The 15,258-nt window shown below is 36.6% G+C and overlaps 3 protein-coding genes across 3 annotated transcripts; all 3 read right to left on the bottom strand.

The window, feature by feature from the left end:
• Positions 1–2,177: 2,177 nt before the first annotated feature.
• On the bottom strand, positions 2,178–2,991 carry LOC133871000 (RING-H2 finger protein ATL80). The gene has a single exon (XM_062308327.1). It carries the CDS (start codon positions 2,916–2,918, stop codon positions 2,349–2,351), a length of 570 nt encoding a protein of 189 aa, XP_062164311.1. The 5' UTR covers positions 2,919–2,991; the 3' UTR covers positions 2,178–2,348.
• A 1,732-nt stretch (positions 2,992–4,723) lies between these two features.
• On the bottom strand, positions 4,724–6,419 carry LOC133871282 (outer envelope pore protein 21, chloroplastic-like). Its single transcript, XM_062308691.1, has 5 exons — positions 6,188–6,419; positions 5,739–5,813; positions 5,461–5,613; positions 5,197–5,325; positions 4,724–4,941 (listed from the first exon to the last, which is right to left on the bottom strand). The coding sequence occupies exons 1-5, from the start codon at positions 6,278–6,280 to the stop codon at positions 4,858–4,860; spliced, it is 534 nt and encodes a 177-aa protein (XP_062164675.1). The 5' UTR covers positions 6,281–6,419; the 3' UTR covers positions 4,724–4,857.
• A 1,160-nt stretch (positions 6,420–7,579) lies between these two features.
• On the bottom strand, positions 7,580–13,866 carry LOC133870429 (dolichyl-diphosphooligosaccharide--protein glycosyltransferase subunit 1A). Its single transcript, XM_062307555.1, has 10 exons — positions 13,674–13,866; positions 12,829–12,873; positions 11,883–12,517; positions 11,602–11,749; positions 11,348–11,524; positions 10,615–10,683; positions 10,391–10,480; positions 9,353–9,511; positions 9,032–9,256; positions 7,580–7,981 (listed from the first exon to the last, which is right to left on the bottom strand). Exons 1-10 carry the CDS (start codon positions 13,770–13,772, stop codon positions 7,790–7,792), a joined length of 1,839 nt encoding a protein of 612 aa, XP_062163539.1. The 5' UTR covers positions 13,773–13,866; the 3' UTR covers positions 7,580–7,789.
• Positions 13,867–15,258: the final 1,392 nt, after the last annotated feature.

The raw sequence follows: 15,258 nt of genomic DNA, 5'->3' as shown, positions 1-15,258 counted from the left end.
TTATTTTTGGATGGTCCAAAGATAAAGGAATAAAAGGTTCATGAATATATAGAATTATTACAAGGAATATATATATATAAGGTGAAGGTGGTCTACACTGTCTTCTTTAGGTCAAGACAAGAAAGCAAATGATAGTTTTTTTGAATGAATCCACTTTGTAAGATTGGCGATTGCGAAGCACGTATTTAATGATATCTTTACCAACTATTCTATTATTCATTAATTGCTGTTTGTCAATTGTCAGTGGGTTATCAGCCCTTGCATGTTAACATCAATTGTAATGGCTGCTGTGATTGGATTCGGCTTCTTTGCTGTACTTTAAAGTACAGCATAGCATAGGTGTTCTAATTTGATGAAGGGTTAGAATTGATCCTGCCATTTATTAAAACAAACGTTGCTGTTTTAATTTGAAGCAAAGAAAAAATGACGCCGTAATACTCATTTGTTTTTAACAATTCCTGCTCTGAGTCTCTATCCGGCGACCAAACTCCGAACCCTTGACCACCGGCGAGTTTCCAACTAAGAAGGCGACAGAGAAAGAGAGATCCGGCCACAGAGAGCCGGATTCGGCCAAAGAGCTCCCAATCCCAATTCGGCGATAGAGAGCCAAATTCGGCCGTAGAACTCCCGATCTGGGGACAGAGAGCCGGATCCCGCCATAGAGCTTCCGACTCGGTGACAGAGAGCCAGATCTCTCTCTGTCCGGAAACCCACACATACCGCATGTGGGTTTCCGGCCGAACCTCTCTTTCTCATGGTCGGATCTCTCTGTCTTTGTCGCCGATTCACTCTTTCTTTGTCGCCGTCTTTGTCAAGAGCTCACCGGTGGTCGGGATTCAAGGTCTAGTCGCCAGATATAGACTTAGAGGAAGGAGTGTTACAAATGAGCATAACGACGTCAAACGAGATTTTGCAGTATCATTTTTTCTTTGCTTCAAAACGGCAACGTTTGTTTTAATGAAAGGCTGGATCAATCTTAGCCTTTCATCAAATTACAGTATCTGTGTTGTACTTTTAAAATACAGCACATAAGCCGGATCTGTTGTGATTAATGCATAATTTGTATTTTTCTTTTACTTATTGCACTTCGGGAGTTGTCAAATGCCGATACACTAATGGGAATTTGCTATATTTTATATAATCCTAAAGGTTTGAATAGATATTTTTTGTATTTTTATATAACCTCCCCGTAAAGGTAGAATTAGAGGTAGACGGGTGGCTTGTGCACCACCCAACCCTGATCAAGTTATGGGTTTCTATGAAATGAGACACATGACTAAGCCCCAAAAAGTCCCATGACCAGCCATGAGAGCAGTTCATTACATGGAATAGGAACCATGTGGTAAGTACAATCTAAACTGTCAAGTTAAGAAAGATATAGTAAATCTATATACCTGTATTTGTCGCACACTAAGTAATCATATTATGAATATTTTATTTTGTTTTATGTTCTTAAAATTTGTAAAAGATGAATACCATGTTTTTTTTTTTTCCAGAATATTAAACACTTATTTTAATAGGGATGATGTTATTGGATATGATTGGTGTAACAACCCGATGTAATAGTTCATAATTAACAAAATAATAAGCAAAATATTTAACTTGTCAAATTAATTAGCTAGTGACTAATTTATTAAATATCACATTCTTAATTAATTTATTAATTATAAACTGTCACATCAATATGTATAAAACCGCCCGCCAAGCATTTTCCTTTCAATAATTACTATAATTAGTGGAAGTTAAAAAAAGAAAAAAAAGAAAAAGGATAGGTTAACAATTTGAGAAATCCCCTAGTGGCATAGGTATACCTTTCAAAACGTATGGTGGATTCGCCACGTTGGTCCCATTCTTGATTCCATGGCCCGCACTAAAATATATCATGCATAATTGGGGTCCCATTGGAGTAATTCTTTTCCATAATTTCCATTTTTCTTTTATCTCCAATTTGCCAACAACCATTATCAAGAAATAAATCTAATTAATAAGAAAATAAAAAAAGTTTATCATCTGAGAATTCAGAATTGGGACTCTATTGCAAAAGGGTATACATTTTTTTGAAGTAAATGAAATTCCGACCAATTCATTGAATGTACAAATATGATCTTGTCCCTTTCATTTTGCAACATTTCCCACCATTTTTTGTCTTTTTTGTTTTTTGTGATGATACCGAGAACAAACCTTCAAACGCTCTATCAAATACATAATTACATACACGTAACCAAATACAGAGAAATCATAATCAAATCATCCAAACCCTAAAATCCTAATATGTAACAATAATTATATATAAATCCTAATCTAACGTTTGAACCGAAATTTGAAATTAATTGGTTTCTCGGCTAGGACTAGGGCAAGAACCTATCATCGGTCTGGTCCTTGAATCCGGCATCAGCCTGAGCTCCACCGCACTTTTGACACGTGGCGACCACCAGGATCTGACGGCAGGAGGGGCAGGAGGAGTGTAACCCCAGCCACGTCTCGATGCACGCCACGTGGAAGGTGTGGCTACACTGAGGCAGCACGAGGATCTCGTTGCCGGCTGCGAACTCCGAGAGGCAGATCGGGCACTCGGAGGAGGATAATTTGGCGGCGGACTCGGCGGTGAAGGTGAGCTTCGGGAGCGACTTAAGGATCTTCTTCTTCAAGCCTTTGTTGGCCAGAGCCGCCGCCTGAGGAGGGGGAAGAGAAGGCGGTGAGGTGGTGGTGTTGCTTCGGGAGTTTGAGAGGCGACGGAGCCACGCGCAGCGAGCTACGGCGACGAGGCCGAGCACGCAGATGAGTGCGCAGAGGAGCGCCGCTAGGATCACCACGAAGTCGGAGTCCACCGCCACCGTCTCGCGTGACTCGGCGGTGGTGGTGATTATGTGGGCCGACGACGAGTTCCCCTCGCCTAGGGATCTCAACGTACGAGTCATGTGAAGAAGCGAGAGCGACAGAGAGAGAGAGAGAGAAAGAGAGAGTGTGTTTGTGAATATGTATATAAGTTTTTCGTTAGTGCTTTGAAGGACTTTATAGCTAGAGACGAGGAATATTCCGGGAAATATGGGGATTTGGTTTTCGTTTTTGAGTGGCTTTTTTTAGTCCAATTCGTTCGTGGCCCTCTTTAGATTCTCCCAAAGACTTTTTTTTATTTTTTTTGACTTACATGGATTCATCTTTATAGTTTTACTGTTAACACAGTTCACCCAAAAGGAATTTACAATTACTTTATCGATCCACAAGTTATATTTTTTCTTCCAATTTTTATAAGTTTTATTGTGTGAGACGATAAATCTTTTACTATAAATTCCTTATAAATTAACTTGACAATCTGCCTGATTATAACAAATGAACTGTGACATTAATTTATAAATTTACATACCCCTTTTTATCACATTAATCATTAAACAATTAAACTTGATTATGATGTAACACTGTTATTAGTGGAGGACAATCATGTCATGGAGTTATTTATTAGACGCTATATGTTATTAGAGTAATGTTATACTTCACACCATAATTACACTATATGCTGCTAATGCTGAGGTGGCATGGATTAATAAGATGCTGATTCTGTTGACTGCTGACTCATGTCAAGTCAAGTCGGGAGAGTTTGATTGGGTTGTGAAGATGAGCATTTCTCTCTTCTATACACACACGGCAAGGACGTTCAAAATATATATATGCCAACAAAACTTCTTTCTCCGAGTTAAGAGAATGCAATTAATTTGTAAGAAAACTTGTCCCCTCGGCTCACTAATAAGCTTGACACGGCTTGGCTCAACCACAAAGTGACTCAGACGGCACATCCTCTACCAACTCACGATTTTCACCATATCGGCTACATCTTGGGAGTTCAAGTTGAGTTTTGGTACGTAGAACAAGCTCAGAATATAAAAAAAAGTCTCACGCGCTATATATGCATTTAAATAAAGACGGCACTATGGAAATGTAATGAAAAGTAATACGGGGTTACTAATAAAGCCCCCTCCTCGATCTGAAAATTAATATAAATTGACTCACCTGCAGTCCGACACGTGTACACCTAGCCTCTTCTTGCCAATGGAGAGCCACAGCTCCATTTGGTTAAAGCTGGATCAAGAAAAAGTTCTACGCAAAGAGCCATCCACCATTGTGAGCTGAGCGCACACATTATCATACCATTCTATATTAATCCTCCAAAGCAGGAGAGTTGCTTCTTTACTCTGAATGCAGACACACTGCATGTCCAAATCATGAAAGAATTCATGTATATTTTAAAGTAGGTAGCAATATTTTATAGATGGTGTTTGCCATGGAAGGGACCAAACATACTTTTTACCTTCTCCTGTGTCCTCTTAAACTCTAAATTCTAATGATATGCCGTACATTGAACTGTTCCTATATAAATCATTCAATTCCACATTTGAAAACCACCACACAGCAACATCCTTGTCATGATGACGAATGTCCTTACCAAGCAGATCGTATATGACCTTTAACTAAATCTACTGACATCATCAACTATGAACATGTCTTTTGTTAGAAGATATGAAATCTCAAGGTCCCCCCTGCACTGTCACTTTCTATGACCCAGTCGGCCTTAACAAAAGGAGTTCAGCCTAAAATCTAGGTGACAAGTAGGACCTTTCCCAGATGGGTGGCAAATTCTCAACCTCCATGAACTGGGGCTGCCACGGGAGGCTGAAATTCGGGCAAAACAAATTTAGATAAATAAATTTAAGGAGTAAAACTTCACTCATTGAGCTTCTGAAAATTTCAGTTCCATTAATCAATAATCTGTCCCTGCTTGTTGGCTGTCCAACAGAATACAAAATAACACGTGTTCGGCAGGTACATTTCTCACCTCCAAACAAATAAATGAAGTTCCGTTCCTCACAAGTCATATCTCACATTCCATCTACCATGGACGTCAGCATTGAATGTCCAATTGTTTTCCCTGATCTGCAGATAGGGAACCTGAAATAAAAGATTGAAAGGAAACAAAAAAAAAAAAAAAAGCATGAGAAAGTGAACAAAGGGAACCTACAACATTAAGAAAACACAAGGTGAAGACTAAGAGGTGGAAACAGTGTAAAAATTGACTTTGAGGATAGAAAAAAATCCAGAATGGAGAACAGAAGACACTGCTAGCTGAAAGCTCCCTATAAACTAATCCAAAAATGTAAACCAGGAATATGCATACTTGTGTTTCACTCACGGAAGGGAATATACCTTGTCAAACACTTCATTGCCAAGTTTGTTTTGATGAGTCACTTCATAGCCAAGTTTTACCCTAACATCTTGGTCCTTCTGAAAATTGAATACGCTCCAAGTAAATTCAGCAGCTCCTCTTGACTTCCTCTGCCAAAAGCATAACAACATACATAAGGACATATTCATTACACCCAATTTCCCCAGCAGCTATAATGACATTGTCAAACAAGGTTTAGCACTACAATGGCAATGCTTTCTCAAAACTCAAAAGGAAAAATCAACCTCTTTAAATTCTTTGTCCACATCCCACCGCCCCTTGATATTAAAGCTTAAGAGGCCATCAGTTGTGACGGGAAATGACTTCTTCCCACGTACACTATACCGTAGCTTCTCACGCCTATCATATTGCAAACCAACCCCAAGGCTTGCTGATAACTACAATCGATAGTAAAAAGAAAAAAAAAAAAAAAAAAAACATCAATTATACTTCAAGAAAGAAAAACAAGCTTCCCATAATAATGGTCATAAGATATCAATGCAACCCATAAAGTGAAACATACATCTGGGTAGAAGTGTCTTATCACTGCACTGAGATAACTCGGAGCTCCAAACCTTGTATCTAGCTCTCCATGTACCTGACACGTACACAGAAGAAAAGGAAAGAGAATAAAACCGGTCCAAATGATTTCACATACTGTAACAAAATATCCATTGATATTGTTGTTCGCATTCCCAGAATTCCAGTTGGACCAAAAACAATAACAGGCAACAACAGATTTGGCTGGATAAAAACTCCCATCAAAGGCACAAAAATTCCAACAAGAAGTTTGGTCTAAGACTTCCCAAAAAGCTAACAAATGGGTCTAAAGAGAAAATTAATTGATATGAAATGGATAATCGTTAGCGCAATTGATTGCACAAAAAGAGAATTAGCAGAGTAAAGAGCTAAATTGGTAAAATTTTCAAACTTCAACACAAACGAAGAGAAAGAGAGATAGAGAGTGAATACCTGCAAGTAGGTATTGGAGTCGATGGGGAGCTTTTCCTTGGCGTGGATTCTCAGAGCTTTGGAATCTCCACCAAATCTGAGAGAAGTCTCCATTTTGCGAATGAATAGAAGTTACTATCAGAAGTTATTACTAGCAGTGTTTGGTGCAGTGCAAACCCTAGCCCCAAATTATAGATCCCAAAGCTGAATGCCCAAGCAACTGCCCTTCTCTTCTCTTTCACTCATTGTTATTATCTTCCAACTAAAGCTCACGGAAGGTAAAGAATTGCTTTACCCAATTTACCTTCTCGTGTAAAAATAGATTAAGGGATAATTCCATAAAAAAAATATTTGAAGTATCGGCTGTTTTGAAAAAAGCGTATTGAAATTTCAAACATTTTATAATTAAGGCATTTAAGTTTTCAAACGTCTCAATAAAGAATAATTCATTAAGATTTGTTGTTAAATCCTACAAAAATTTTCAAAATATCCATGTGTTTATTTTTTTTAAAAAAAAAATTATAAAATTTTTCAAAGATTCAAGTATGGGTAATTTTTAAAATTCCGTTAAATTCTAACTAATACATAAATCCTAACCATTTTTTTTCCCTAAAAAATAAAAGAGATATTTTAAAAATTTTGACATAAATTAATAACAAATCCTAACGAATTACCCTTTATTGAAACGTTTAAAAACTTGAATAGCGTAATTTGAGACGTTTAAAAGTTCAGTACCTTTTTTTTTCTTAACGGTCAAATACTTCTACCCTTTAATGAAGTTATCCCTATTTTTAACTAAATGTTTTGAATATTTCATCTTATCAACTTGCTTTTATAAAGATAATTATTATTTTTTAATTTAATATATCGCAGGATGGGATGAAGACCCTCTTGATTGTTGATATGATAACTTCAATCCTTCCTTGATTTTTTTTTTTTTTTTTTTTTTTAAACAAGTATTGATCTAGTGGTTAATTTATAATGTTTGTAGATAGTTGTGAGATAAAATTATAGTTTTAGCATTTTACCGAAATATAATAATAAGATACAATAAATCACAAAAAAAAAAAAAAAAAAAAGGAGAAACATTTTAATGAAATGACAAAATCTAAATCACTTCACTTAAACTAATGATTAAAATTTTAACAATTTCACAATTCTCATGAATCTCTAAAATAATATGTTAAGAATTTCAAAATAAACCTACTTTAAAGTTACTCTAGAAATTTAAAAGATTTGAGACCCTCCCTAAAATACACAGAAAATCATATGCTCGAAAGAAGCCTGTACCTGCTGGAAAATAATTCTTGACCATAAAATGATTCATTCCATTACGCTGAAACTATCCGCAAGCAAACTAGAGACCAACGGCCCTGTTAATTTGACAACCGATCAGGCACTTTGGCACAAGTGTAGCGCTAAGAGTCCATGCCATTACATAAATAGTAATGTATAACAACATAATTTTGCTTGCCAAAAGTGAAAAGAAGGTATATAATAAACTAAGTGAGAGCACGTCAAAATTCTGATATCATTGTCTACCCAAAAGAACAAAGAGCTCAACACAGGTTTTGGGGATGGGTGGGTTAACGCTTTAAACTCATACAATAATATACGCCTTTGTTATATCTCATCAATAATCTCAAGAAGATCATCCACCTCCTGCCTCAAGGCTGCAATTTTCTGCTGCTGCGAAGCAACCCGATTCTCAGTTTCCCGTCGCCCAGAATTCTTCTCATAGCAGTCCACCACTGTTGCGTGTTTCACCATCAGCTTCTCTTGCAAATCTCTCTCCTTAGCAACCAGCTCCTCCACCTATAGAAACGACCAAAGAGTTGGTAATTACTAATACTGAAACAGAGGTGCGAAGCAGCTGAGTAAAATAGTGTTTGTTCTAAGACATCCAAACATATAGTACAGTTTTTCAGTTCTTTCTTAGGGCAGTAAAACATGGAAGCACCTTTTAAAATAGGGTTAAATGCATAATTTGATGCAGGGGGTTTTACTCGTTAATCAAAAAGGTACCCGAGTTTTAAAAAGTGACAACTGATACATGTACTTTCCAAGGTTATCAAATTTATACCTGAACATCTACCGATAAAAAGAACTTAATGGAATTTTTGCCATGTGAATAAAAAGCCATATCAGACCAATAAAATGTTTGTCACATGTACAAAATGCCAACTCATCCTTGCACCTAATAAAAATAATTATAAAATAACCAAAAAAGAAAAGGAAAACTAAATAAAAAATAATAATTATAAATTTTGTTTTCTGGTTATTTTATAATTATTTTTATTAGGTGCAAGGCTGAGTTGGCATTTTGTACTCGTGGCAACATTTTATGGGTCTGATATGGCTTTTTATACATGTGGCAAAAATTTACAACAGTTTATTGAACCCCTTTACGACTTTAATTTTTTTATAAAAAAAAAACCAAAAAACTATTAAGAAAAAAAATCTTTTAAAAAAATGAAAGTGGTGGGCCACCCCTGAAAACTCCCAAGGGGTAAGTGTAAAGATGAGTTGGTATTTTGTACTCGTGGCAACATTTTATTGGTTTGAGATGGCTTTATACATGTGGCAAAAATTCTGTTAAGTTTTTTAACGGTAGATGGATAGAGGTATCAATTTTGTAAACTTAGAAAGTACAAATATCATATTTATCACTTTTTAAAATCCAAGTACCCTTATGATAAAGTGGAAAACCCCATATATCAATTATGCATTTAATCCTTTAAATTATAGCTTTCAACATCTTACAAGTTGGATAACAGGGCCAGTAATTTAGTGCAGGAATAACTTTCAATTTGAATTGCATTGCAATGGCAAATGTACAATAGCAGCAACAAATAAACAGCAAACCTTTGATAATATCGGAGCAGCCTGTGGAGAGGATTGCAAGAATGCCAGCAAGGGCTTCAAATCTTTTGAGAGATCTTTCAACACACCATCTAATGCTTTCCGAGCTGCTTTACAAGCTTGGACATCTCCTGTCCTTGAAAGATCACGTAATGATGCCTCCAGCTTATCATGAATTGTTAAGCATCGGTTCATGATATTGTGGACCTGCTGAACTGCTGCTTGAACCTAAAATAATGGCATGGAATATATAAATACATTATATATTTAACTTGTTTCTGATAGTAAATCAAGATCTTATATAGCACATAGCAACCTACTTACCTCATCCCACTGCAACTTTGCCAAATAAGATGGAGAAGATTTGGAAATTGACAAATCTGCATGCGTGTAGATAATGCAGGCAACAAAAAGAAAGAAATATCCAGAAATCAACATCAGTGGCTCTCTAAACATTGAGAGGCTGTTGAACTTGTAATAGACCTGCAAAATAACCAAATAGATATCCTAGGATGTGAGAATTCAGAAAAATATGGGAAATTATTTGAAAAAGAAATAGGCCATATCCCTCCATCAGAATCTCCTACCCATGACCACTCCAAGACCAAGGACAACGCAACTATGTCATAAAAGAGAGAACAAAGACCCCAATACTCTGCTTTCTTCCTTACATAACTGAACCATGTCCCTTCTCTCATACTCTTTGAAATCCATAAATCCTAGATTTTTCTCAACCTTTTGATGGCAACTATCCCTTCCAAGTTCCAAACCTACCTTAAAAACCCTAATCATTGCCGCCAGAAAAATTCCAGCATTAGATTTTCTCTAAAACCATAACTCATCACCTATCATCATGTAATACTGACACAAACTGAACAATACAAAGGCTGTCTACGTCAAACAGCTATTTGATATGTAACACAAGAAGATTCACCCAAAGGAGAGGGATTGCATAAATGTCACTAGGCACAAATAAGAAGTTTTCTTGCTAAATAAAACATCCTTGGTTAATCTACTATTATATAATTCAGATTATTAGTTGCTTAATTAAGTACATTACCACTGTCTCACACACTATCTTAGGTTTTTGTTTTCTTACCTTTACAAATAATAGAAAGCTATGAACTTTGATGTTTGAAGCCTCAAATTAATAGTGAAAATTTAAAACTCAATGTATAATACACACTACTAGATTCCAAATGGTAACGGCCTAATGTTTTAATAAGGATAAAATGATAACACTTCCAATAATTTCTATTATCCTTTTAACATCACATATTCACTTGTATGGCATGGAGGCTTTGGTTCAAATGCTAGCACTTGAGGTATTTCATGTTACTTGAAAAGAGGTGACTTTAATACCTGGAAATACTGATTATGTTCCGGCACAACATTGGTCTTTTCCAGAACAATCACTGGTCTACCAACAACATCCAAGTGGGACAATTTTGTCTGTGATGAATCATGTACGAAATAAAGAGAAGATAAAAAGGGAAATTTCAAATAATTAAAGAAATGAAGAAAGGATTGAAAACTTGGACAAACAATAAAAAAAATGCTGGCATGCGAACTTAAGCTCGTAATACCTCTTGCCATTGTTTCACAGGAAATGGAGCAGATACTGAGATATCTCTAGAACCCTCAGGCAAAACAACCTGTAGTACACAAGCACCGAGTCAATATTAGAGAGATCTTTTCTTTTTGAACAAACCGGCTGCAGTTCATGCTTATAACACTTCCTGGCCACACAGACTATTTATTAAAAGGATCTTGTTCCCAAGCAATTTATAATTACCATATGACATAAAGTACAAATTAATGGAATAGTGGTATGAAAACACATTAAAATAAAATAAAATTTTTTTGGCCCAACAAACAAGTTCAGCATGCACTCAGGAAAAAGGGGGATGATCACAGCATAGTCTCTCTAAAATTTCTTGTTCTATTCTTGGAAAAGCAAACTTCAACCTAATATCAACCCAACCTTACCCCACAAGCTCATGCATGAAAATCAATGTTAGACCCTAAAATAGCAGTTTAATCCACATGTAGTGGTTAAGGTACTTTACAGTTGTTCCATTCCCATGGCAGCCTCTCAAGAAACTCCATTAACCCTAGCCCCACCTCTTTCAGTTGCCCCATCTCAACCCCTCATTATTTGAGTTCAGGCTACCTTTAGAAGATAATAACTTTTATCAGCAGAATAGGGGTGATATAGTCTGCTGCCATACTTGCCCCATTGATATTCGTAAACTAATAAGCAATATAGGATAAAGGGATCAAAAATCAAATACCAAAAAGTATTATCTTGTTACATACCTTTACAATGAGAGTGTCAATAACAACCTCATCCATAGGGGAACCAAAGGACATGTTAAGGTAGCGCTTTCTCTCCGACTCAAATAAGAAGTCCTGAAGTGGCAAGCCATATCCAATGGTAAAAGCAGTTCTCCAGCCACCAAAAATTGGATACCTAGGTTCAATTACCAGTTCTGTCTGCAATTGGAGAGACAACTATAGTCAACATCATTAAGCAATTCAAATTATCAATCCACACAGATTAAAATATCAACCTTTTTAAGGTCACCCCATAAATTAGATGTTGAAATGTTGCCAATTTCATCCCTATAATAAACAGAATGAGCTCTTGGAGGCAATTTTGCAACAAGACGCTTAACAGCTGATGCACCTCTTATGTAGGGTCTGGCCTGATAATCAAGCCTGCATCAGGAAATAAGCAATAATCAAACTTCCAATTTTTTTTATTTTTATTTTTGATAATAATCAAACTTCCAACTAACTCGGTGATCAGAAGAAAAAGGCATATAGACATAGAAAGAAAATGAAGACAGACCTAGAAAATTCCCCCTTGCTTTGAGCACCTCCATGGATAAGATTGTAATGTTCTGTCACTTGCACACTGCCCCAGTGGGAAATCTCTAACTCCCGTACCAATTCCTGAGCAACTGCAAAGGGTTGATTTCCCTCGAAATGAACAACTATAGGTGAGTAAGAGAAGGGAGGAAGATTCTCGTAAGGACCATACTTAATCTCGGAACCTTGAATCTTTGTATTTTCAATTTTTGTAAAAGATTCAATTCTTGCATCAGGAAGTTTTACACTGAGTGATTGGACCTTGGCCATGTAAGGAGAGAGATAGTGTGCAGTCTCATAGAAGACAACAAGCTGTATATCAGCCTGACTAATTTTCTCAGGAAATGGTTGCAAGGCATGTGTAAAAACAGCGAAGACATCCAAAGTGAAGGTGTCCCCCTTGCCCAGCCCCTTAGGTAAAGATACTGAATAGAAAGTCAAGGCAGGAGGCATTCCTTTAGGGTGGACAACTTCAACAGGCAAACTCACAGCGGAGCTTTTTGCTTTTCCTTTCCCTTCATTAGGTGTTGCCACCAAATGTGCCAAATTTTTTGCCTGGTTATCAGTAAAGGCCAATAAAACCTCTGATACCAAATCAGTTCCTTCATTCTCAACCTGCAAAGCATGGTAGGAGAGGGAGAAAAAAAAAGTCAGATTTACAAAAGCACTAGTATAGACAAACAAGTCATTTGATTTAGTTTCTCCCACACAGTTCCTGGTGATCATGGCATGCATCTCCTATCCTCTTTTTTCTTTTTTCGTAAAGGCAGTATCACCGTACTTCGGATACATATACCACTAACCTCTAAACAAATTATTAGACTGAAAAAGAAAAAGAAAGGAAAAAGAGTAAACGTGGATTTTTGCATAATATGAATAATAACAAAGAGCATACAATGAAGGCAGAAAAGGGACATATCTAGTACCTTTAATGTTGATGTGATACGCACAATTTGAGATGTCAAATCAATCTGCAAGCAAGGAACAAATCTCGTGAGTAGCAGGTACCAAGGATTGACAGTATGAGAATATCACAACAATAGACAAACTATGTTTAATAGCTAGCAGTCCTCAATGAGTCATGCGTACTATGTTATTATGGTCTATTTATGGAGGGTTAATTTTGTATTTGAACCCTAGGAAGACAAGCCGAACAGAGGAAAAAAAAATAAACCGCTAGCTAAAATATATTGGATTATACCGCGAGTACTATATTAACAGAGTTTGTGCGAATCTATGTAACTCCATCAGATTATAACATCTAGGTAAAAGAAGGCAAAATATAACAACACAAAAACAAAAGCTTTTGGCATCCCAAAATGAAACCAAAGTTAAAGGTTTCAATAGCAAGTTTGAGAAGGTGTCACTGCACAAGAGGTGAAGCACCTCTCAGTTTTCGTAATCTCCTTCATCAAGGGCCTGTTTGGTTGTCCTTAAAACTCAAGTTTTCTATGTCATTTGAAACAAAAATCTATAACTACAGTCATCATTGCGAAGAAAAATAAGAAATAAAGAGCATTTTTCTTGAAATGATTCAATGTAAGTTATGAAATTCTGGGCGGATCTTAAAATGTTACATCACTTTCCAAACACAGCCTTATACATTAGACTGTACACTGCATTGCAAACTTTAATTTCTGAGTTCACCATTTAAATCCTAAAGAAACAGATCCAAAAGCGAACAACATACGAGATCTCTTTTAAAACCCTAAACCCTAGAAAATTACGAATTGAAAAGGCAAAATTGAAGAAAGATCGGAGCGAGACTTACACGTCGGTCAACCTTGGAGAGGATCAGATCGGATAGCACTGGCACTGAGAGCAGAGCAATGGTAAAGAGAAGGAGATCGAACCTTGACCCCATTCTCATCTTCGTCTTCCCCGTATAGGGCTCTACGGCTTTGGGTTTGGGAGCTACGATTTGCAGTCGTTTGGCCCCTCTAATAGACTAATACTGTGAGTGAAGTTGTGGACTTTCATTTCGCATGGAGGTTTTTCATTATCCTTTTTTTTTTTTTAATCACACGTGTCATAATAATTCTTTATTTATTTTTTTATCCTTTTGATTTTTTAACCCTCCTGAAATTCTGATTATTTTTACTTTTTCCGCCTTAAGAAGATATGTTTATTTTTGGCTTGAAAAAATATTTTCATGTAAATTAGCCACAAATCAATATAATAAATTGTTAAATGTTTCTTAGCATGAGAAATATATGTTTTTTTAACGGTATGTACTTCTTACATATTTTTTTAATTACATTAATAAAAAAGCATGAATTTCTCATTATTTTATAAACATATATTACTTTTTAGGTTGGTTTGTAAAAATTAACTACAAAGTGTCATTTTTGTGTATTGACAATTATTTTTTATTTTGAATTATTTGTTAAATTTTTAGGGCATCAAACAAGGGCAAGATTCAAGCACAATAAAATGATTTATGAGTTTGAGTGTAATTGGGATTCCTTGTTAAGTAACTGCACACCAAGACAATATTCGCTGCAGTTAATGCAAAGAGGATAGCAAATAGAATTGAATACACATCCATCTTCTTCGCACCAAATACCCTGTCATGGAGCATCTTCAATGGTTTTAGTGCAAAGTTCTGGGTGTGCTTGTTGGTGCATCCAAAGCATCTTCCAAAATTTTCTTTTAAGAAGAGATGCCTATGGTGCAAGTGCACTCAAGTATTCTTTGAGGCAAGATCTATGGTGTTCCGCAGCCCTCTGGTCGACACACATCCTCAATCTTGCTCGTCACCGTCCTCTAGTCCAGCCACTACTTGCTACGGCCAAAATGCTTATCGGTGCTCGGCACGTGGTCCTCACGTGCTAGGGTGTTCTCACAACTTGGGTCACAGGTGAAGGCCATGCTCTGTTCCCTTTGCCATGTCTGGTGGCGTCTAGTGGCTTGTGGTGTTCGATTATTGGTGGGGTGTTTTCTGACGACACACGCGCCGTCTTCGGTGGCGGTTTCTCCTCTATCAGTAGTTCTATTTTGAGTGTTTTTTTTTCATTTTTTTTTTTTTTTGTTAGTTCTTTGGCAATTTGCTCTGTGATTATTAACCTAGTCATTGCTTTTTGCCCTGAATGTGTGACATTCTCCTAGTTCAATGAAAGTTCAATATCATCGTAGAGGCATCCTTCTATTTGGTTAAATTTTATTTGTAGCAACTGTTTGCGTTGGTCGGAGTCTTGTTTTAGCTCAGGTTGGGTGCACACCTTTTATGGTGATGTAGTCCCCAAGGTTTAACTCAATCGGCTGGGGACCACGCCTCATGAAGCAGAGGTCACCAGTTCGAATCATTCCTCCCCCTCTTGTGTGGACATATCAAAAAAAAAAAAAAAAATCCTTTA

This window comes from Alnus glutinosa, chromosome 6, assembly GCF_958979055.1.
Source record: "Alnus glutinosa chromosome 6, dhAlnGlut1.1, whole genome shotgun sequence".
Taxonomy (NCBI): Eukaryota; Viridiplantae; Streptophyta; class Magnoliopsida; order Fagales; family Betulaceae; genus Alnus; species Alnus glutinosa.
Note: the sequence above shows the minus strand (reverse complement) of the source record. Positions and strands in the feature narration are given on the sequence as shown.

Bases quoted from the DNA above. Each gene is read 5' to 3' on its own strand.
- LOC133871282 (XM_062308691.1), bottom strand. From the start codon at position 6,280: ATGGAGACTTCTCTCAGATTTGGTGGAGATTCCAAAGCTCTGAGAATC. The intron at 5,326-5,460 runs GTTGATTTTTCC...TGCTTTTGGCAG, and splicing joins TGGACAAAGAATTTAAAGAG to AGGAAGTCAAGAGGAGCTGC. The intron at 4,942-5,196 runs GTATATTCCCTT...CTTTTATTTCAG, and splicing joins GCAATGAAGTGTTTGACAAG to GTTCCCTATCTGCAGATCAG.
- LOC133871000 (XM_062308327.1), bottom strand. From the start codon at position 2,918: ATGACTCGTACGTTGAGATCCCTAGGCGAGGGGAACTCGTCGTCGGCC.
- LOC133870429 (XM_062307555.1), bottom strand. From the start codon at position 13,772: ATGAGAATGGGGTCAAGGTTCGATCTCCTTCTCTTTACCATTGCTCTG. The intron at 10,684-11,347 runs GTATGTAACAAG...TGTGTACTACAG, and splicing joins TTGACACTCTCATTGTAAAG to GTTGTTTTGCCTGAGGGTTC. The intron at 7,982-9,031 runs GTTTGCTGTTTA...TCGTTTCTATAG, and splicing joins CTGCTCCGATATTATCAAAG to GTGGAGGAGCTGGTTGCTAA.